The 22719-nt window shown below is 43.0% G+C and overlaps 1 protein-coding gene across 8 annotated transcripts in view; it reads left to right on the top strand.

Moving 5' to 3' along the window:
* Nucleotides 1-13742, top strand: part of SPAG9 (sperm associated antigen 9) — a 61764-nt gene extending 48022 nt beyond the window's left edge. For 4 of the 8 annotated variants that reach the window (XM_041486455.1, XM_041486453.1, XM_041486451.1 and 1 more), the window contains 9 exons: nucleotides 369-449; nucleotides 928-995; nucleotides 2200-2348; nucleotides 3394-3565; nucleotides 4507-4620; nucleotides 6318-6356; nucleotides 7217-7393; nucleotides 7763-7900; nucleotides 10048-13742. In XM_041486455.1, coding sequence (XP_041342389.1) covers nucleotides 369-449; nucleotides 928-995; nucleotides 2200-2348; nucleotides 3394-3565; nucleotides 4507-4620; nucleotides 6318-6356; nucleotides 7217-7393; nucleotides 7763-7900; nucleotides 10048-10163 — 1054 coding nt within the window. In that variant the 3' untranslated portion in view covers nucleotides 10164-13742. The remainder of the gene's footprint in view (nucleotides 1-368; nucleotides 450-927; nucleotides 996-2199; nucleotides 2349-3393; nucleotides 3566-4506; nucleotides 4621-6317; nucleotides 6357-7216; nucleotides 7394-7762; nucleotides 7901-10047) is intronic. The other 4 variants (XM_041486456.1, XM_041486457.1, XM_041486459.1 and 1 more) reach the window with 2 other exon arrangements.
* The last annotated feature ends 8977 nt before the right edge of the window (nucleotides 13743-22719 follow it).

Below are 22719 nucleotides of genomic sequence, written 5' to 3'. Positions count from 1 at the left end.
ATTGTAGGTGATTAGCAAGTCCTTTTTTGTTAGATAATGCTTCATCTGCAGAGAAGTTCTGGGCTTTTTTTGTATTCAGAGAAATTGTTATGGTCTGTTAATTACATAACTTTCAGTATTGTAGTATCCTAGAAAAATGTATTGTAATTTTTACTGCAGATGGATCTGCAAGGGAGTTTGTAATGCTTTAGGCCTCTGAAAAAGCCATTCTGCTGCTCATGTAGTTCTTCCTTTCAGTGTACACATAATTTCCAGTGGAAGATGAAAACCTGTCTTCCCTTTGATTGTGGATTTCAGTTTATAAGGGTTTTGTTTGTGGTTGTTTTTGTCTGGTAGTGCTTTTAATCCCTCCTGATTTGTCTTTGCAGCCTGTATGTTCATTCGTCAGTGGCCCAGTGGAGGAAATGTGTTCATGCCATTAAACTTAAAGATTCTATTCTCAGTATTGTGTAAGTCCTGAAAGAATGTCATGTAAATCATAATGAATTTCTGTTAAAATACTTTCCAAAGTAGTTTTATATTTCCTCCTCAGATATTGGGAGTGTCAGTTGCCATAACTGCCTGCATGCTCTTTGAGGGACAGTGGAAAACTTCTAGGGAATAAGGAAAATAAAAGGAATCTTGTACCTGTTGGAGATACATGGCCCAAAGGATGAGCTGTAGCTATGCAAAACAGTTATAGGTTGCTATTTTTGCTGTTTTCTCCAGGCATTGTAACCAGATATATTTCAATCTCTCTGAACTGGATTTTGATCCCTTGTTACATCCCTTCTCTTGAGCTTTATTGTAGAAATCAAAACACTGAGGCTAATAAAAAATGACTGTAAAAAATATGCCGAAATATTAAATGTTTATACCTAGTTTTAAACCTGCCTTCTGAGCAGAGCAGTCTAACAGAGTGTGTTGTTGTGCCTCCTTTTTCCTCAGACATGTCAAAGGAATAGTCTTGGTTGCACTGGCAGATGGGACGCTTGCGATCTTTCACCGGGGAGTTGGTAAGGATTCTGTTGCATCTGGAAACCAGGGAATTTTCAACAGTAGTCAGGAAAGAAATGTGCCATTTACAAGTAATGTTGTGATAATGTATTCCCCAATGACCTTTTTCTGGGTTGTCATGAGAAATATTTCTTGTTATTTCAGTTGCAAATTCAGGTTCTGTTTTTGCACTGTTGTGGTGCATTCATGGAGTATTTTCTTGTTCTGAAATGGAGAATGGGATAGATCTGCTAAATAGGGAAAAGCCATCTGCAAGTCCGTTTTGGTCATCATCTTGCATTTGAGCATCATTATGCTCAATAGTCATGTCTTCTGTTTTATTAGTGATCAAAATTGTCTCTGGGCAAGTCCTTCAATGAGAATTTTGTAAGCATCCCTTCAGAATTTCTGCCCAAACTGCTCCTGAACCAGCTCCATTCTTCAGCCTCCAGAAATACGACCTGGAGGGGAAGGTCTTACTATGAGCAACCGAAACTTAGCTATTAGCTTGTTTTTCCACTCTATTCATTTCATCTTTCCCTTGTGATGCTTAAATCCTTGTGCTCAGCATTTAAAAGAATTAAAAAGGTTGCACAACACTAATGCAAATACTGGAAAAGATGCAGCTGGGATGAAGTTGGTTTTAGTGGTTTTGGTTTTTTTAATTTTTTTTAAAACTCACTGCAGTGGTTTACAATACCTAAGCCTCTCTAGTGAATGTCATTGATGATCTGTGGCCTTAGTTCAGTCTACCAGAAGAATTTCAATTGGCGTTGAATAACAAAATTTAGTATGTTTTTAGTAGATTTCAGGTGCCTTTTTTAAGATCTTGCAGCATATTTAAAAAAAATCTGCACTGGCTACACTTGTATGTTCAGCCAAGCAGCAGGTGCCTGGTGCTGTGTGGGAAGCTGTTTGTTCTCACAGGTACTGGTCCTAGTCAAGCAGAGCCTGTAGCACAGGGTAACCTGCTGATTTAAAAATGTTTTGCTGGATTTTTAAACTGAATCATTGTACAACTTTATTTTTTAAAAAAGGTAACATTTGGGATGTTAGTTGCTGTTTTAATGAGGAGCCTAGCCATAAACTTATACAGATTTACCCAGATTATTACAGTGCTTTAAAAAAATCAGACTTTTAAGATAGTTGCTTGTGCTTCTAAATTTTCCTTAAACTAAACACAGATTCCTGTGAGTTTTACTTTTTTTCTTCCTGTTTTTGCAGATGGTCAGTGGGATTTGTCAAATTATCACCTCTTGGACCTGGGCCGGCCACACCACTCCATCCGGTGCATGACAGTGGTACATGACAAGGTCTGGTGTGGCTACAGGAACAAAATCTATGTTGTTCAACCAAAGGCCATGAAAATAGAGGTAAGTTCTGATGGTGATTAAAATAGTTAAATGTTGTGTTTGAATGCTACAGCTCAGACTCCAGAGTAACTCCAGAAATATCTGTTTTCATCATACAGGCTACTTAGCAAATTGGTTTTATGAAAGAGTTGTTTTGGAAGACTTAAAGCTATGATGAGACAGTTCTCACTTACTGAAACCAGTTGTTGGGAGATTTAGTTCTCCACTTTTGGCTGGCCAGAAACTGGAAAGTGTCCTTGTGCAGAGCTTGTAAGGCCAGCTCCCAGCTTATTCTGTGTGCCTAATTTTGTTCTCTGCCCACGTGGAGAGGTTTGTAAGTGTTAATTGACATGTACTCTCCTTCCAGTTAGAGGATAGTTTATGCAAGGTGTGTGAGCTGGTGTTTTATCTGCAGTGTTCAGTCTGTCATCTCAAGACCAGAAAGTGGCTGAGGTTTCTGCAAGCCTTGAGCAATGTAAGTGCTTCAGCTTCTGCTAATTGGCCTGAGACATGGGCCAGGCCTTTGAGGGTGACTGCTCAGCTCTTCTGAAAGTATCAAATCACCCAATAATAACCTGTTTTTGTGAAGAAGGCTATAGGTGTATATGGGAAAACTGAAATGAAGTTCTTATAAAAGTGAGATTGATTGTTTTGCTCGTGGATAGTGTGTATTTTGCACAGGTGGGGTTTTTTCAGTCAGTCATGATGGAACAAGGAAGAAAGACATTTTTTTGGGCACATATACCTTGTGCTGTGGCAGCAGGATCTCAGACCAAAAAGGCTCCAGGTTCAAGGGAGGCAGAAGCTGGAGCAGGCTGGGATGAGATGCGTAAATGAAGACTGAGTAGGAAGTTACAGCTTTGAGATCACACTCAGGGAAGGGAATCAGCAATTTTAGAGCCTCACATGCTGTTTGTAACTGAGCTAAACACTGTCTGTGCTTTTGCAAATCGGAGGGTTGTGCTTGATTGAAAATTGCCAGTTCAGAATGTATGAGAGTAACAGAGAAACCCTTCTTACTCTTCCCTTTGTTTTACCTTCTGATTTGAACCCCAATGTTTCCTAGAAGTCCTTTGATGCCCACCCAAGGAGGGAGAGCCAAGTGAGGCAGCTGGCATGGGTGGGGGACGGGGTGTGGGTGTCCATCCGCCTGGACTCCACCCTGCGCCTCTACCACGCCCACACCTACCAGCACCTGCAGGATGTGGACATTGAGCCCTATGTAAGCAAAATGCTTGGTAAGTTCCCAGGAAAAACTGGTGTCTGCAGCTTCCTTTTCCTGCTAAGAGATAAGGCAGTTCTTACTGCAGATTTGGGGTAAAGGTGGGTGGAAAGGCCTGTTAAAATCAGTTTGTGCAAACTTGCATCTGAAAGTAGAAGCCTAAGTCAGTCTGTGAAGCATGATGGGGATATGAAGGGTCATCTGTTAGAGTCTGTTGACCTTACCTGGTGTGTAAAGTGTCCTTAAAAACTCATAACTAAAGAGGAAAGTGGTGGTTGAGTTGGGCAGGCACCAGCAGAGACACTACAATATTTCTCTTTTTCTATACTGATACATTTTTTTATAGCTAAAAATGGGAAGAATCCATTACCTGCCTGGGAAAATTGCCTATTTTTTCAAAAAAACCCCTCAAGATAGGAAATTTTTTTGCTGTTGAACCTAGTAAGCTTTCTGATTTTTTTAATTTATATCTGTATAATTTCACCACATACATTACACAACAAATACAGATACAGGCTCAGGGAAATACTTCAGAAGTCACTGCTGTGTGCATTGCATGTGGCTGGTGTCAGCCTTCTGCTCCCCTCATCCTGCTAACAAATGAGAAATTAATTTTAATGGATTACAAACCACTATCTTATATCTGTAAACTCACCTTTTTGTTTGTTTTAAAAGCCAGTAAGCCCCAAAAGATTTTACTTTGTAGTATTGAGGACCTTTTTTGCTTTCTCATAGCTAATGTTAGACTCTTGAAACAGAGGTTCTCAATTTATTTACAGTGTTGTAGCCTTCTAGGTTATCTTTACAACTTAAATGTGCTCCTCTACTTTGTGTCTCTCAGAAGTGGGAAGGAATTACTTGTCTGTGTGATTTGGGAGTTGGATTTAAGATTCTCTGTTGTAGAACTAAAATTATTCTTGCTCATAATTTTTGATGAAAAGCATCTTTTGTTTTTAGGTACTGGTAAACTGGGATTCTCATTTGTGAGAATCACAGCACTTATGGTGTCTTGTAATCGTTTATGGGTAGGAACAGGAAATGGTGTCATCATCTCCATTCCATTAACAGAAAGTAAGTAAAATATCAATGAATAGCACTGGGCAATATGCTGTAGGCATAAAAAAAAAAGAGTATTAAACACCAGTCAGATGCTTGCTAATGGATAGAAAGCTTCACTGCCAGGTCTTGACTCTTTCAGGTTTGTAACAGATGAGGCCTGTGTGATGTTTAGCACCTATATCTGTATATGTGGTTACAATTACCCTGAGAAAATAAGACATCTCCAGAATCTCCTGTACTGCCATTTGAGGAAAGTTGGCTTGAATCAAAGGGACACTTGGAAGCCTTAGAGGTGTTCTGAGCATTAGCAGCGTTGATAGAAGTTTATTGCTTACACGAGACATCATTAGTTTTCTAATGAATGTTATTTTTGATTGCCATATGATCACAAAATACATTTTTCTTTGATTTGAGCATGTTGTTGTTGTTGCTGCTAATACAATTTGATTGGCTTTAGTTTTTGAGAATTCATCACAAAGTGGGTATAAAGGACTGGAACAGAAGTAGCACAGACTGCTTTAAAGGACATGTTCAGAGTTACAGGAGCTGTAAATACATTCAAACAGGGCACTGACATCCAGGTCAAATTCCAATCATGTAAATCCTGGTTTTTGCTTAATAACAGACCCCAGACTCTTGTCATAGGCTGAAACTAATTGAGGGCAGTTGAATCTCAGGAGAAAAGAACAGCTCAAGGGCAAACCAAATCTTAAATAGGTAAGCTTGGGAAGGATCTCTGTGTAAATTGATTGCATTTAAACAACAACAACAACAAATGCCTCAACACTTGTGCCTGAGACTAATGTTATAACAGGTGGACAGAAATTTCAGCAAATGAAATGCAGACCTATGATAGTCCCAGTTGTTCTGTTGTTACTTAGAAAATAATGCAGTCTGACAGGTGAAGTTTAGGGTGATTTAATAGTGAAAACTCTTCATGTTGTATCTGCTTTGTTGAACAGCAAACACATGCATTGTTTCTCCTGTTGTTCCATTGCATTGTCCATCCATTCAGTAACTGTCTTTTTTTTTGCATGAGTGTACTAAGGAAGGACAGACTTCCTGTCATGGATTTTGAGACACTTTAAATCATGCTTTCAAAAATTATAGCTCTTAATTTGCGTCAAGCTTAATTTAATGTTTCCAGACAAGTTTGTTTTAAACCAGGAGTGAATGTGAAGAAATCCCTATTGAAGCTGTTCAGTTGCATTTCATTTCTTTTCGTTGGTTGTGGGTCAGAACAGCCTTTTGGGGGTTGCCTGATAGTGGGGCTGAGAACCCTGGTGAGAAATAGTGATAAATCAGTTACATCCTTGCATGAGCAGTGGCATCTCTCAGTCCCCTGGGTCTCAGTAGCAGGGCAGCAGATTATGTTCCAAAAGGGTACTTGAAAACATGAGTTGTTCTATATTATTCTGGAGCCTCCTGCCAAGGAAAGAGAGAAAGGGGAAACGTTGCTAATCAATAATAAACTTAAAAATACGTGACAGTGCTTTTGTGGTCTATTTTGTACTGAAACTTCTATAGTAAATGCTGTTCTTTGTGAATTTTGATCAAATCTTCTGTAATTAAATATCTGTTGGTTTTTTTAGGAGCTAAAATTTTAAGCTCTACCTTAGCAAAAACCAAAATATGAGCGGTGGGTTCTCATTAATCCTTCTCCTCTACTGTCATACCTATCCATTTCCCCTTTCCTCCTTTCTCACTAGCTGTAATCCTCCACCAGGGACGTTTACTGGGGCTGCGGGGTAAGTGCAGATCCTGAACCAAAACCTATTTTCAGGCTTATAATAGCCACTTTGAGGCTGTTTCCCACTCCTTATAGATTTACCCTTTGTATGTTCCTAAATGTTTTTCCACTTGCAGTTACTGCATTGCAGCAGTTTTATGTTTGCTAAATGGCCACCAATCTGCTCAGCAGTTTAGCATATCATCCTGTGTTGCAGCTGAACTCTCATATAGACTTTCTCTTCCAGCCAATGTGATACCACATCTTATAACTTTGTCATTAATCCACATCATTTGCTGTCTTGTTACAAATCACTGTTTCTTTCACTACTTTGATAGTCTTTGGAATGGAGATGGCTTGTATGTCTAGCATGAGTACTTCTCTGGTTTAATGTATTTTAAAACTTCACAGTAAAATCTAGATGTAGAATGATAACAGGGGTAGCTCTTTCATGCCCACAGGTGGCTGTTTCTGGAGAATTTTTGCTGTCAAGGGCATACATTGATTAGTTGGAATAAAACTGTCTTTAATTACACGTTTAAGTACATGGAATTTGCTCATACTGAAACACGTTAGAGGTACTTATTTTCTATGAAAGATACAGTCCTGTCACAAATTATTTTTTCCCAAAAGTAGGATATTGAAATCTGGTGTTTATGCTAGACTAATAAGAATCCTGCTCCATTTTCTGATGTACTTAAAATAACGAAGCATGCAATCTTTTTCTTTCCAGCTCTGTCTTGAATTGGCATTGCTGCCCTCCTGTTTAATTTTTATCTAAGTTGGCTTTAGCTTTTAGATGGTACCATAAGGTTTCTTAACAAATAACTACTTCAGCAATTTGTGTTTTGAAGTAGAAAACAACCTCTTCTTTTGCAGCCAATAAATCAGCAGCAGGCTCTGGAAACCGTCCGGGGAGCGTGATCCGTGTGTATGGAGACGAGCACAGTGACAAAGTGACTCCAGGGACATTCATCCCCTACTGTTCCATGGCACATGCACAGCTCTGCTTCCACGGCCACCGGGATGCTGTGAAATTCTTTGTCGCAGTACCAGGTGAGGTTTTGTTACCACCTTCAAAAGAGGTGGTTTTTTGTTTGGGTTTTTTGTTTGTTGTTTTTTTCCTTCATTTGACTTAGTTAAACCCAGTGTTTAGGCAGATAGCAAGAGTCCTCTTAGAAGCAATGCGTTGTATTTTAATTACAAGGCTTGTCTGATTGCTAAGTACAGCCCTGTTTAATGGGAGGAAAAGGGCTGGATCACAAGCCAGGACTTTGCTTCCTTCTGTGAAAAAGGGGCTGTGCTAAGCAAGCACTTGCCTGTTAAGAAGGCATTCAACTGCTTTAGGCATTGTCATCCAATGACTAAGCACAGAAGGCTTTACTCTGAGATAAAGCATAAAAAAGTGTTCTGTTTTTCACCCAGGTCAGGTTGTTTGCCCTCAGAGTAGTGGTGGAACAGATCTAACAGCTGATAAACAAGCCCAGGAGTCCTTGAACCAGAGTCCCTTAAAATCAATGTTGGTGATAAGCGGTGGAGAAGGATACATTGACTTCAGAATGGGTAAGAAATCTGAGCTTTAAATGAGTTGTAGTTCATACTGAAAGGATATTAACTACATAATAACTACTGCTGTAATTGCACTGAGTGCATTTGTGTGGACAGGGTATACAGTCTTTACCATACACTGAAGTATTTTTATTCTGACACACACCTCCAGCTTCTCCTCCTCCTCCCAATAAACCGTGACCTTTGGGATGTGAGAAACGATGCTCACTATTAAAATTTCAAAGGTTTATTAAACCTTAACAAAAATACAACAAAAGGACTAAATAAGAAAAAAATACAGCACTGGGAGCAAAGGACTCGACCACCATGTCCTTGCCTACAAAATGGATGCTCCATCTTTTATACCTCTAGCCCCTCCCAAAGTCTCATCAGTCAACTCCTTCTTTGCTGTGCATGGTGGAGTTCACTTTTCTTACATCTCAGCTGGAGATCAGGTGTTGCCATAGTAACAAGCAGACCCTCCCCAAATGCCCCAACTACCAAGGCCATCCCATGATAACATTGCAACAGGAAGGACATATTACAGTAACATAACTACACATCTACAAAACTTCTCTTAAAATATACATAACATTTACCTCTTAATTGTGAGAGCCAACCATCTAATTACTCATCTATACTAGGGATGACTGTGTAAGAAGGTTTATTTGAAACTCTGCTTTGGAGTCATGTACCACCTTCCTGTTTATGCTGTCAGTCTTTGGCAGGTTAATCTTCTGTCTCAAACTGCTGGAAAACATGTCCTTAGTTATTTAAATATGCAGACTGACTGAAAACAATTTGTGTTAAGTGAAGAATACTCAGTATAAATTTAGTCATTTTTGAGTGGGAAAGTAGATCACTTATCTCTGCATGCCCATTGTATTTGATCACTGCTTTTCTTGGATAGCACTTTTGCATGATCTAGCCCATAAAAGATTTCTTGTATAAACATGTATCTTCTTTTTAATTGAACTCTTTGGGAAAATAAAGTGGGAACTGTTGTGATTCTGTGCTTATAAACTGTAGCTGGAGACCTTGACAAAAAGTGCATAAAAAGGTGTCACAACTCTTAGATCTGCTTTTGACCTTTTGCCTAAATCTGTCTGTAGTCTTTCAAAACCAACCAAACAGCAAAACAACCTACACAGACCATTACAAAGGAAAACCCAGAAGGGCCATTCCAAATCCTGTCATCCCACTAATCAGTGACAAGCAGGTTCCTGGGGTGACTGTGTTGGATTTCTGTGGGGGGCAGGAGTGGAGACAGTTCTGTGCCACAGTGCAGTGAGGGCTCAAGTGCTGCAGTCACTCAGGGCAGCTGGAGCAGCCACATTCCAAATGCTCCCTATGGCATGATGGCAAAGCCATGAGCTGAGTGCCAGTGCTGCCTTAGCCCAGCCAGTGCCACATGAACCCAGCAAACTTTGGGCGTTTGGGGCTACTCTGTGTTTAGCTCCCTCAGCCCTCCAATGGAATCTAACCAGAACACCAGCCAAAATTTGATTTGGCACCTTCCTGAAGGTATAGGTCAGTTCCTGTTTCCTCTAATTAAAGTGACCTCCTGGATTGATGGTCCTGGCTGTCCATGTGCAGTTCAGTGTCACCTTTGGTTCCAGTCAGCTGCTGTCACTCAGAGTTCAGGTGCAGCTACAAAACTGCTCTTCTTTTTGAAGAGCAGTAATGGAGAATATGCTCAAGGCTGTCTTTGCCACTGTGGGCAGTTGTGACAAGCTGGAATAACTGGGACAGGAGGAAAGAGTGGGAAAGGTTGACCATAGACATGAATGTTGTGTTGTCTCACATGAGCATTTGTGTTTGGGTATGTCCCAGAACACATTCTAGTGTCAAAACCATCTCTGTCTGCCTGGTAGTTTGCAGATTGGGTTTCTCTACATTAAAGAGTTATAAGTAATGAAAACATAGAATATGGATACTTATGAAACTGCCATTATTGGGCTAGAAGTAAAGAACATCACCAGCAGAACGCTGGGCTTGTAGATAATTATGCAACACACTCTCTTTACATTCACAGACTTTAATATGTTTTTATATCAGCATATGGCAACAGTGTCTTTTTAGTGTTTTTTCTTGTCTTGCTGCATGTGGCGTTGATGCTGTTCTGGTTATTGGCTGCCTCAACCAAAGCTGTTTTGTTCCAGGTGATGAAGGAGGAGAATCTGAACTCCTGGGAGAAGCTCTACCACTTGAACCTTCTGTAGCCAAAGCTGAGAGGAGTCACTTGATAGTGTGGCAAGTCATGTGTGGCAGTGAGTGAGCCTGTAGGATGCAGTTGGAGACCTTAAAAATGGCAGGGGAGGGGAGGGGGGAAGCAAAAAAAAAAAAAAAAAGCTTCTGCATGTTTTTTTTTTTAATTTTGTGAACCTGTTTCACTACATGATGTTGAAGCATTTCTTTGCTGTTTAACTTTATATTGAAACCTGTCATACGTTAGCTGTACAGGAATTACCTTGTGCTGTTTTACTGCACCCTGTTAAATGGAACAGTGTGAGGAAATCAGATGTTTCTCCAGCTGGTGTGCACACCTCAGTGAGCAGCTGATACAGTTTTACTGTACCACAGCAATCTCATGTGTTCACTTCTTTGGTAGTCTCACTTGAGTTAAGCTTTGTTCCAACTGAGCTTCATTTCACTGTATAATGCATTGGGTAAAACAGCAGAGTTATTCCCAGAGTATGAAAAAAATGGACAAATTAAAAGATGGATTATTAAGACTCATCCAAATACTCAGTGAGGGCTGAAGCAAACTGTATTTCAGCTTTTGTTTTCAAACCTGGAAAATCTTGCTCATACAGTGTACACAGTTTAATTTGTTACATTCTTCAGAATTTGTGGGGGGAAAGAGGAGGCTGTATAGGAATTAAAAGGAAAATATTTAAATAAAATTGTATTTTCACTATTGAACCTTAAAGTTTGACAACTGCTGCCCTCAGTAATGAGCAATTTTGAGCATAATGTTTTTCCATCTCCCTGACATGGAACAACTGTTTCTAAAGGGTATTCTTATGTTGATATGAATTGGAAAATAACTGTAAAATTCTCAAACAGGGGATATGTTTTGTTCTTTTCTTAACTCCTTATGTCCTAAGCACTTAGAATGATCTTGTCTGCCTAACTGGTCAAACTCATAAGGCAGTATGTGTGAAGGTTGGAGACCTCAGTTAGAGCATGCGAAAAGACTGAGAGTGTACAGGAAAAAAACACATTCTGCACAAGTGAGATCATAAAGGTGATGCCTCAGGCATCAAAGGAAGTGTAGTTCCAGATAATTAGGTACAAATTGTATTTTTTTTCTGTAGCTCCATACTCCAGTTGAGTTAAAAAAATAATTCAGCAACAATATTATCCGGTAACACAATGACAGAGAAAATTCTCCTACCAAAAGTCAGGAGGCTAATATTAGGCTGACATTCTGTCTACTCACCATCTTTTTTTTAATGGTAAATGTGAGTTTAAGACTGTCTTTCTTTTATGTTGAAATTTCTGCGTTAGTATCAGACCTAAGTTGAACACTTCATGATTTCTGTACTTCAGAAGATTTAAAACCCCAAATTTTCTCTTTAATTTAGTCTCTGGAAAGTAATAGTTTTGAGGGGTTTTAATAATCATCCAGCATTTAGACCCAAAAGGCTGGAGCTGTTCAGATTAGCAGAGAAATTTAGTAACTTGGTTATATGAGAGAACTGAACAGTTTCAGAGGAGTAAATATAGAAACACTTTTTTAAAACTGCCTAAACATTTTTATGCAATAGGAGCAGTTCTGGTCTATCAGGCAAACATGTGTTTATATATTTTCTTAATTTTTAAAATGAACACATTTAGCTGAGGTCTATTGTGTAAATATATATTTAGGCAGCTTTTTCAAATGCATATCATAGCTGATAAACCAGAAAATCTCCATTCAGGTCTATTGGTTAGATTTATATGTATAAATACTTTTTAAGCAACATATTTTGTACACAGCTGTTCCTCTCGTAAATATGTATTTAGGACATGAACTATGTAGTAAAAATCCTTATTAAAGATGTTTAATATCTTGGTAGTATTTTTCTCTTCAGAATGCCAAAAGCAATGAAAGCATGTTCTTCATAATTTGCTTTCCATATTCATCTTGAATGTCACTCTTAAAGTACTTTGGCTTAAATATAAAGTCTGGAAGCTTATTAAAAATTATACAAATACCAATTATACAAAAGTAACCTGAGTCAACACTCTTAGACCTATTTTAAACTTATAGGCATGTATGCTGAACATGAAGCACATCTGAATTAACTGATGGGATGTCTTAAGAAAAATGCTGTCTAAACATTTACTGTTGTGTAGAATCTTCACTGTGAGTGGTGCAGTTTCATTGCTTTTCCTGCCATTTTCTTGAATTTATTTTTTTTCTCTTTGGAAAACACAATCTCCAAAGTTTTTTTACTCACTGGTTGATTGTCACATTCTCATGTTCTCAGAAGAAAAAGCGCACAATTCTGTTATTTGGTTCTTTGTAGGATTTAATTTGTTATTAAAGACAAGCTGTTTTCTCTGAGCGGCGTTACTGCTCCAGCTGGAGCAGTGCAACCTGGCAAGTGTGTACCTGGTCTTTTGCCAAATGGAGCTGGCCCACCGTGCCATTTTAGTCACTTCAGTGGGCCAGCCCTTGCAAATATTTCAGAGAATAATGGATTGCTTCTGTCCAAAAGTGGAAGGGTTTTAAAGCAGACAGTAGTTGAACTGTGTAGCACTATGGGTGTAGATAAAGGCATGTGTACTTCTCTTTATTTCTCATTTTAAAACTTTATCCCCTGTCCTAAGGTACAGTAGATTACTGGGTCCCTGTTGCCGTCACAGTGTGCTGGGCTGTATAAACTCCCCTTAATGTCACTTTGAAAGGTGAATAAAGCCTGCAGACGCCAGGCACTGCGATGACAATACACCCTCAACTCCGTCTCAAGAATGTTTATGCATTACACTCGTGATTAAAGCATCATATAAATAGGAGCTAATCTCTTGATATCTACAGCTTGTTAATAGTTTGGAAACATTTCGAGCACAAAATATGCAGCACATGACTTGCCTGGGTAGGGGTGTTTGCATGGTGAGGGTGAGGCTGCATTGTCCATTCCTTGGGAAGGTCTTCCTGTGCCGGATAGGATCGAGCTGACAGAGCGTAGACACTTTATCATAGGCTGCCTTAGTAATAAACAAATGTTTAATCTGTTTTATTATACTAACTGTTCTAAAGAACATATGTCTTTAAAAAATGCTGTGTAACTGAATATTTATTTCCATGTGAGTATTATAAAAGTTACCAAAGGATTAAACCTGATTTAGCACTCTGTAAATGGCCCTGTTGAGGTGGGCCTTGTGAAGGCCTCGCTCTGTAAAACGAGACATGGTAAACTCAAATACAGTTCTTCTTTAGGGAAATTAAATGTTCTTTTCTAACAGGGTTATGCCATATTGTAACAACCTATATTGCACCTCAAAGCATTTTTCTATACACTAAATGTCTCTCCCGCCCTCTAACAAGATTAAGTTTCCTTTATTAATTTTGTTGATGCACATTTCTCAATCTTTTAAACATATATTTTAAACATTTTATGGTCTGTAATTTTTGAAAGTTTTGTCTGTTGGACACTTTATGCTGAATTTTACTTGCCTCTGTAATCTGAGATGGATTCTACAGCGTTAAACTTGCTGTCTGTTAAAACTTGAGGCTTCTTTTCTGTGAGCAGAAGAGCTCATATAGCAGTGTAGTTATTTCAGTATTTATTTCTATTATTGAATCCATGAGGTTCAGAATGTAACTTTGTACATGAAATATATATAAATATGTATATGAAACATGCATTGGGTCAGTGTGTTCTTTGTAATCTCATGTTAATTTTGCCGAATTTTGGTGCTATCAGAAGACACAATTTTGGGGATTTTACACTAATGCCAAATGTTGTTGTTATCAGTGATATGTTTGAGTCAGTCCAGGACTAGTGTTATCCTGCTCTCTCGTAGTGGGCTCAGACAAAAGCTGTGAAGAAAAGCTATGAGGTCTGTGCCTCTCTTAAGATACAGATCTGGAGGAAATCTGCTTAATGCAGCTCAGATGAAATAGGTTATGTCAGATTAAATAGATGCTGACACTGAGATTTATTTTTTAAATTGTTTTAGCAGAGATTCATCAGAGCTCAAATGCTCTCTGGTTACTTCCTGCTCAGCAAAGGAAATTGTGTTTTTAAGGCAGAAGAATGAGGACATGGTGACTGCAGAAACTGAGCACTTGGCCAGAGCCAGGGTTTCATGTTTTCCCAGCTCACCTGCCCCTTTCTCAGCACATTTGTCCCAGCTGTGTGTCCTGATCAGTGTGTCAGGAGTGTCCCTAAGAACCCCTGGCTATTCCCAGGGACTGGGGGAGCCCCACTGGGTGCAGAAAGCTGTGCTGGGCTCACAAAGCCCCCCTGCCCTCCCCATGGGTGTCACTCCAGGTGTTACTGCTGCCTTGGGCACTGGTGAAGGGCCCACGTGAAGTTGTTTCAAACTTCCAGAAGAAAAATGCTTCAGATTTGTTTGAACAAAAGTCTGTGCAAACACTGGAATCATCCGTGGACAAGAAGTACCCAATGTCCTGTTGCCACTGCTGTACCACCTTGAAGCTTTATAAACCTGGTGCTTAACAAACCCACCATAATTTTTGCTTAGTTAGTGGAGTTTTCCTGGAAGATTTTTTCCTCTCCAGAACATATGTACTAATGCATTTCCCTCTCCTTACAGTGATGGTTCTGGGGCTGTGTCCATTCCCAGGCAGGTCACACACTGCACTGTGCTAAAGCAGAGTGTGTCTGTATTAAAAGGGAAGAAACATCACAAATCTTCACTCTGGAAATGTTTCAGCTCTTACAGCAGCCCTGGAGCCCCTCAGGTCTGTGCGTAAGTAATTGAATTTTTCACATCTGGTGTTGAGAGAGATAAGAGAATAGAGTTCTGAACTCAGCTAAGGAGTTACAAGTGCTGTTTGGGGACTGAAGTTTGAAGCCATTGGAAATAACAAACCTGTCTGTACTGGGCATGGGATCATGGGAAAAGCATTCACTATTTCTGGGGCAGATTTTTAAAAAGTTCTCTCAGTTGTATCAGTCTTCTACACCAAGAGGTGTTCAGGGCAGAATACACACACTTTTAAACTTTTTTCAATGCAAATGCTTTTATTGAAAACCACTTTTTTTGCTGGAAATTAAACCTCATACTTACTGAGGTAGACTGTTTCCTTTTTTCTACAATGGAATAAATAGTAAACCATAAATTTGGGATTCTTTTTGCCTTCACCTTCCATTTTCAGTGTCCTGTCTGAGCAATACAGTCTGGAGCTGGTACTGACCATTGTGGTGATCTCTGATGCACAAGTGTCCCTTAATTCTGCTGTAGAACACGCTGTGAGGGGCCTCTGGCCAGGGACCACGCTAGCTCCTGGCAGGGCCTGCAGGACTCTCTGTGGTCTGTGTGGTTACATTCTTTAAAAAAAACCTCTTTTGAGTGCAAGTAGTTTCCTGCTTTTTAAAACACTTCAGGATGATGGCAGGAAGGGAGCTGATGGGAAGAGATGTGGATTGGTGCTTATTACACTCTGCTTGAGCTTCTGGCCAGGAGCAGGAGCAGTCTGAGTTGTGACACAAGATGGTGCTCTTACAATTCTAACACAGTAAAACTCATTCTGCTCCAGCATTCCCTTCTCCCAGCCTTCCTACAGCAGCCAAGCCTCAGGCTCCCTGAAACAGCTCTCCCAGGTGAAGCTGTTGTGTCTGAGGAAGGACAGAGGAACCCAAGCCACTCAAGGGTTCAGGAGATGCTCCCCTGCCCTCACCCCTGTAAGTGCTCCAGCTGGGACTTCCCTCTGGAGCTGGGACCTCCTAATTCACCTAATGTGGGAAAGGGAAAGCTTTTCCTTTATTAGACAGAGGTCCTGCTGGGCACTGGGATGGAGCCAGGCAGGGTGGGGGAGTTGAGGTTTCTTGGCACTGCAAGGGCTGAGCAGCTGCTCCCCAGCACTCCCCTTCGTGCTGCTTCTCCAGCCTTCAGGGAAGTTCTGTTCCAGTTTGCAAGGGCGATGTTAAAGGCTCCCTTCATTCTTTGCCTGGGAACAGCAGTTCTAAACTCATGGGGGAGCAGCAGCTGGGGCTGCAGGGCTGAGGGGGCTGATGCTCCTTACATCTGCCCCAGACCTCCCCCTGCCTACCTCCAGTGCCCAGGGATTTGGGGTATGTTTGGGGGGTGCTGCCATCTCCTGCTCCTGAATGTTGCTGTCTCAGATTTGGAGCTTAAATGAAGAGGAGAAGGGGAAAATAACCCCATAAAATCATGTTGGAAACTTTTCCAGACATCACAACTGCTTTTCACTGAGATGGGATCAATATCCTGGTGTCCCTGAGGCCCTGCCCTAGCTCAGGGCTGGCAGGGATGGAGCTGCCACCAGCCAGGTCCTTTGTGGTAGCGACAGCAGTGCTTCCTCCCAGTGTCATCCTTGGAATTTCCCAGGACCTGGTCTGCAGAAACACTTCTTGGGGTCTCCCTTTTAATTAAATTTGGCTGATGTTTGCTTTGAGTTAAAGGACAAAGGAGAGCTGATGGTGCTGCCCTGGCTCAGGGCACACATCCTGCTGTCCTGGCTGATGGTGGCTGAAAGCAACACCTGCAGGAGGGAGCAGGAGTGTGGGGAGGTGTCCCACAGGTCACCCTGCATCCTGCTGTGTCTCCAGGCTGGATGAATCAGCTTCTACCTTGTGGAAACAACTGGACTGATGCAAAATGGTGCAGCTGTCTGTATCCCAGCAGGACTAAAAATAAGAAAATCAGGGAGCTCACTGGTTTGCAAAGGCAGCTGGAATACTTCTGAAATACTCTGAATACTCTGAATGAGAATGATAAAAAATTTTACACTTATGCTGCCACTGCATGGGTGCTCCTGGCAGATGCTGTTGCAGGGTTGCAGGTGCCATACCTGGCTCTGTCCTTGCTTGGGGTATTTGGATTCTGTTCCTGGAATGGCACAGAGATATCTGTGGGATGAGCAGCACATGGATCAGCTGTGAAGTGTTTCAGTCTTTTCAGGCCAGACCTGGTTTGGGGTGGGTAACAGCACAAGGAAATGTTGAAGGCTGATGGGGGAGGCTGAATCCAGGGGAGAAAAGGTGCTGAGGACTCCTGGCTGCTAATTGATGTGTGCAATGAGAGAACAGCAGGTTGTGTGTGTGGGTGGGGAAAATTCAATCCTTGTCAAAATTGCCCGAAAGTTAATGAAAATCCCTGAGATAGAGAGGTGAATTGTGCAGCATCCACAAACCCATTACAGTCCAGTTGACTCACTTGCAAATAAACACTGCGTGGGTGCTCCGGAGCTAAAAAAGCTCTTCTGCCCTGTGCAGATGTGCTTGTGTCTCATTCCCCCTGAGAAAGAAGGGAGGGAGGAAGGATGGAAGCTCAGCCAGGTCCGAGCTCAGAGGTTTGGGGGGTGCAGGACCAGCCCCCCACCTTGGCATTGCAAACTCAGCACCAGACACAAGATACCCATCCTTGCCTTGCTCAGGGGTGTGCAGATCTCCACATGTGGGATGAGAAAATGAGGAAGGAAGGCACCAGGAACATCCCAGCACCATCTGACTGGCAGTACCAGCACTGAACAGAATAAAGGTTTTATGCAAAGGGGCTGAGGAAAATGTTCTGCTGCTTTTTTGGGTGACAACCTGCCATCAGCTGGGCACAGCAAATCAATGACTGGCTTTTGCAAGCATTTTTAATCCTTCTCTGAACTTTACAGGGTGCTCAGAAACTCATTTCACCATAGCAACCTGCATCTGCAATAAAGCCCCAAATGTCACCTCTGGGCCAAAGCTGTGGCTGAGCTGCAGCAAGCTGTGGGCAGAGAGCTGGGTGTGCAGCTCTGGGCACAGGGTGAGCTGGAGTTTGTACCGTGATCCCTATGGGGCTGCTCAGCCTGGGAATTGCAGCTCTTCACACCCTTCTAGCCCAGGCCCAGCTGCCATCCTGGTTTGCAGGAAGCCCATGGCTCTGCTGGTCAGAATCTCTTTGAAATGCCTCCAAAATGGCCTGAAGTGTCTCGTTCTCAAAATGGCCTGAAATGTTCTCAAAATGGCCTGGTCCATCAGAAGGGCTAGAGGTACAGGAGTTCCTCTTGGCTGACAGTGGATAAAGGGGCAGCATAAAGGGGGTTCATCACTTCACTCAGCCTGGAAATCACACAAATGGGTCAGAAACCTTCAAAAGGAAGCATGGAGGAGATTTTTTGGAGGGATGAAGAGACTTTAACAAAGCTCTGCTGAGCCACCAGCAGTAGCTCAACCACTGACAGCAGGAGCACTGGGGTGTTGAACTGTTCTTGTTTTGTGAGCTGGGCTTTGCAAGCAGTGTGAGGTGTGAGCTGAAATCCGAAATAAGAAAGTGAAGGAAGTGTGAATAGGTCATAAGGAGAGTTTTCAGAAGGAGGCAGCACTGGCAGGGCTTTATCTGCTGATGAAGTGGCAGTTTCCATGTTCCTCTTATGGTTCAAGCAGACTTTGCTGGGCTTTCTGTGCCTTGAGCAGCTGGGTTGCATGATACCAAACTAGACTGTGCTTCTTACTGGTCAGTGTTGCTTTGGGCTGGTGTTTAACCATGATAAAAAGTAGGTCTGTTCTCAGACTGATCCCCAAAAGAAAAAATCAGAGCAAAAAAGCCAGCTGAGAAAGTCATGGTTCAGGAGACCTGCAGATGAGACTGGCACTAGTCTGGAGGTTCTTCAGGGCTGGCAGTATTTGGTCCTCCAGCTACTCTACACACAAATACTGGCCTCAGGGCACATGAGCAGCACACTTTCCTCCAGGGAAGCTTTGGTGTTTGGACAAGAGACACAGTAACTTTGCTCCACAGCTGCTGCAATTTCCTTTCTTGTTTGTACAGATTCCATTTTTTAGGTATATCTCACGCTCTGCTTGGGCAGCTCTCATCACTTCTCATCACTTCTCATCACAACTAAATAAATCACTAATGCTGCAGAACCTTTCTTCCCCTCCAGAGATGGATCACCCAGACGTGTTCTCAAAGGTACAAAGTTACTCCAAGGCAGTGGTCACAGCCCCAAAGCTGCCAGAGCTCCAGGAGCATTTGGACAATGCTCTCAGGCACAACAGTGGCATTATTGGGGTGTCCTGTGCAGCACCAGGAGTTGGTCTTTGATGATCCTTGTGGATCCCTTCCAACACAGCACATTCCATGATGCTACATTGCTCCTTCACAGGGCTGTGTCAGGGCTGAATCTGCAGAGAAGCCTCCAAGGGAGTAATGGCATCAAAGTGGGTTGTGGTGAAGAGATGCTCCAGTCACCCCACAAGCTCTGGCATCGCAGCAGAAACACCACCAAGCCCTGGGGCAGATCCTTCTGCAAGCCAAGACGTGGATACAACCGCTCTGGTCATTTATCTCTTAAAAGGTTTTGACTTGCAGCACCTACAGAGATGGAGAGGGGTGAGAAAGGAGCAGTCCCACCAGCAATCACCTTGTTTCCAGGGCAAACACCAAGGACCAAGATTGGGATGTGGTTTTCCAGCTTGGCACAGGCAGAGTCTTCATGAGAAACTGAAGGTTGGCACTTCCTGGCTCTCCTGTGCCATGGGGCAAGTGCCCAGCTGCCCTCCAAGCTCCATATCTGATTGACTGCCCAACTGTGCTTTAAAAGAGCCCAAATCAAGAAATGCTCCAAAAAGAGCTCACTGGGGTGCTGGAATGGGAGTCCAGTAGTAAATTACATAAAACCATAGGTCATAGCTCAAGCTAAACCTTTTATGGGCCATAAATCCACATTTCCTGGATTTTTATAGCTTCTGGTTAAAAATGTAAAAATACTTTGTGATTGGAATAAGCCAGCTAATAATTTCTTTACATAAATTCTTTGCTGGAGAAAGCTCCCCATCCCATGAAGATGTACCCTGCAGGAAGCCAGGGGATATCCCCAGAGGTATGGTGGGCATAAACAAAAAATAAGGCACTGCCAGGTGTGTGTGTACTGTAATCAGGGGTCTTGGCCAGTGGCATATCACCATATGGTGACACAATATTGTGCCCTCCCTTTAAATGGTGTCAGTATTCAGCATCTTTGTTTCTGCAGGTTTTATGGCTGTGGAGGATGCAAGATCTCATTGGCCTTTAATATCTTGGAGTTTGTTTATTTGCTGGCTATCTCCCTCTCTCTCCTCATAGCCTGTATTTTGGGATCATACCCATTCCACTCTGGATTTTGCCTCCTTGGTCCAGCACTGAGCAGGGTGTGCCTGAAGTGTGACTGTCCCTGTGAGATTTCCTAAACCATGTGGCACTGGGGACCCTGCTGAGCCTGCAGTACTCCCTTGCTCCCCAGTCTTTTCCTGAGGATCTTCTGCCTACCTGACTCTTATTTTTTGCTGAGAGGCTTTTATCCTGCATTTGTGCTAACTTTCAGCTCAATCTGTGCTTTGACTCATTTTAATATTGTTACTATCTCAAACCTACTCCTTGTCACATATTTGGGGAGTAGGCAGGAGACACCCAAGAATCTGAAGCCAAAAATAGGGAGAATGAGAGAAAATAAAATGATGACTTTGAAGCTCTTCTGACTCAAACCCAGTCTAGCTGTGCAGCTGCAGGGGCATGGGATACCCTTGGGGCTGGCACCCTTGGCCACACAGGGGACATCAGTCTCCTCCTCCTAGTCACAGTGCTGTGCTCCTGCTGGTCAAGTCTGTGCCATGAAGATCTCCTTAGTCTCAGCCCCTGCTGGCTGCCGTATCCTTCAGCCTGTTCACACACTCTGTGCACACCAAGCAGGAGCAGCACCTGGGCTGTAGCTGCTCTAACTTCTTTTAGGATCATGTTTGATTAAACCATGCATTTGTTTTCAAAATCTTCACCTATTTCATGCTGGTTTTAACTACCGCTCATTCTTAGAGCTGAACTGGTTTTAAATTTCCTTATTTCCTGAGCTTTCCAGGTCTCAGAAGAGAAAACAGATTAGCCAAGGGCTCTTGTGGTATTAATTTCTCCTGTATTGCAATGTTGTAATACTTGAGTCAAAAGTTTCTAGGGAACAGTAGCTCAGTTAAATTATCCTGCTTCTAGAGGAGTTAAAGAAGACATTTTCCACTCAATCTCATGCATGCTATTCTATGCAGAATTTAAAGAGCAGCATAAATTGACTTGAGAGGCATCTTTTAGCTGACCATGATGTCACTGGCGTGGGCACTTGGCCAGACATTGGACCCACAGGCACTGGGATGGGCACAGCAGCAGGGAACCAAACCTGTTGGGCCACTCTTGCTTATCCCCTTGTGAAGTTTACTGGCACAACAACACCTTTTCCTGGGGAAATGGGGCACCCCAGGAATGGGCAGTCCCTGCTGGCCCACAGTCTGCTCTGCACGACTGTGTTGGGAGGGGTGGAGCTGAGGCTTCACCCGTGAGGAAAGGGCACATCCAGGTGTCTTGCCTTGATCATTTCAGTCACTTGAGCACCAGCTAGGGTTTGGATAGAAGCTTGGATTGCAATCAAACCAGCCTCTCGGGGGCTGGGAACTCCCCATGGCAGATGCAGCTGCCTGGGATAGGGCAGACATGGATCATCTCCAGACTGGAAGATGGCTCAGAGCTGTGGCTTCTCCTTCCAAAACCACCATGAAGGCGATGCTGGCTGATGTGCCTGAGCCTCACACAAGCTGCTCCTGCATCTTTTTGGTGTATCCATATCCCAGCAGCTCCTGAGAACTACTGGGGGTACAGCAGTGGGCTTGTGCCCCCAAGGGGTGGCCATGCTTTCCTGCTCCTCTCTGCCTTTGCTCTCCCAGCAGGAGTGGTTATTTCATCCCCTGGAAAACCCCACATCTCCATGGCTGGGGGTGAAAGGAGTGTGGTGGAGCCTAAGGCAGAGCAGAGGGGCAATGCCCACCGGTGCCTGGCATTAGCCCCTCAGGGCGCTGTCCATACATCCTCTATTTTTGGCAGTCTCCGGCTGGCAGCCAGGACGTGCTGGCAGCCCAGGACACACTGTCTCTCCTGTTAAACCTCTGTGAGTTTCCTGTTGCTGGAGAGGCACTTGCTTGATGCCCAAAGACACTCAAGTGCTTAATTATGTCCTATAGCTCTGATGGATTGTATCACCACTATTGTTAGCGCTCTCACTTCTGGTGTGAGTCCTGTATCTCTCTCTTTTCAGCTTTTATTTTCAGTTTCTTATTGCTGTTTCCAAAACTCGTCTCCAGCACGAGGTGGGCGGCAGCTGGGGAAGTATTTTTGTCTGCAGGCAGCTCAATGAGATGCTCCGAGGCGACAGGACCTGCTGGTGTGGGGGAACAGGCTCAGTCCAGCAGCTGACACCCAGCCAGGTCTGCAGCCCCAAATCAAAGCCCCATCCCAGGGCAGGACCTGCATTTCAGGCATGGCTACTCCTGGTGGAAACCCAGCCCATGGTGGGTCTGTCTCAGCTGTTTCCAAACACAGCTGAGTATACAGAAATGGGCTGTTGTGTTGGTTTGGGGGTCTCCTTTTGTGGTTTGCAGCACTGAGGTGTGAGCTTGGCGAGGTCTCAGCAAGGTAAGACACATCCCTGCTGCACATCCCACAGCAAGGTGGTCCTCCCAGGACAACGGGATAATCCAGAGGTGAGGGAGCAGCAGGGTGACAGGCCCATGAGTCAGATAACAACGACTCCCTCTCCTGTCCCTCTCAGCTCCATTCAGGGACAGGGGAGTTGTGTCACCCTCCCTTGGCACCAGGGCCTCTGGCAGGGACCCAGCGAGCTGGATGGGACAGAAGGAGGA

Source organism: Pyrgilauda ruficollis, unplaced genomic scaffold, assembly GCF_017590135.1.
Source record: "Pyrgilauda ruficollis isolate IOZ18807 unplaced genomic scaffold, ASM1759013v1 scaffold77, whole genome shotgun sequence".
NCBI lineage: Eukaryota > Metazoa > Chordata > Aves > Passeriformes > Passeridae > Pyrgilauda > Pyrgilauda ruficollis.
This window is presented reverse-complemented; position numbering and strand designations above follow the sequence as displayed.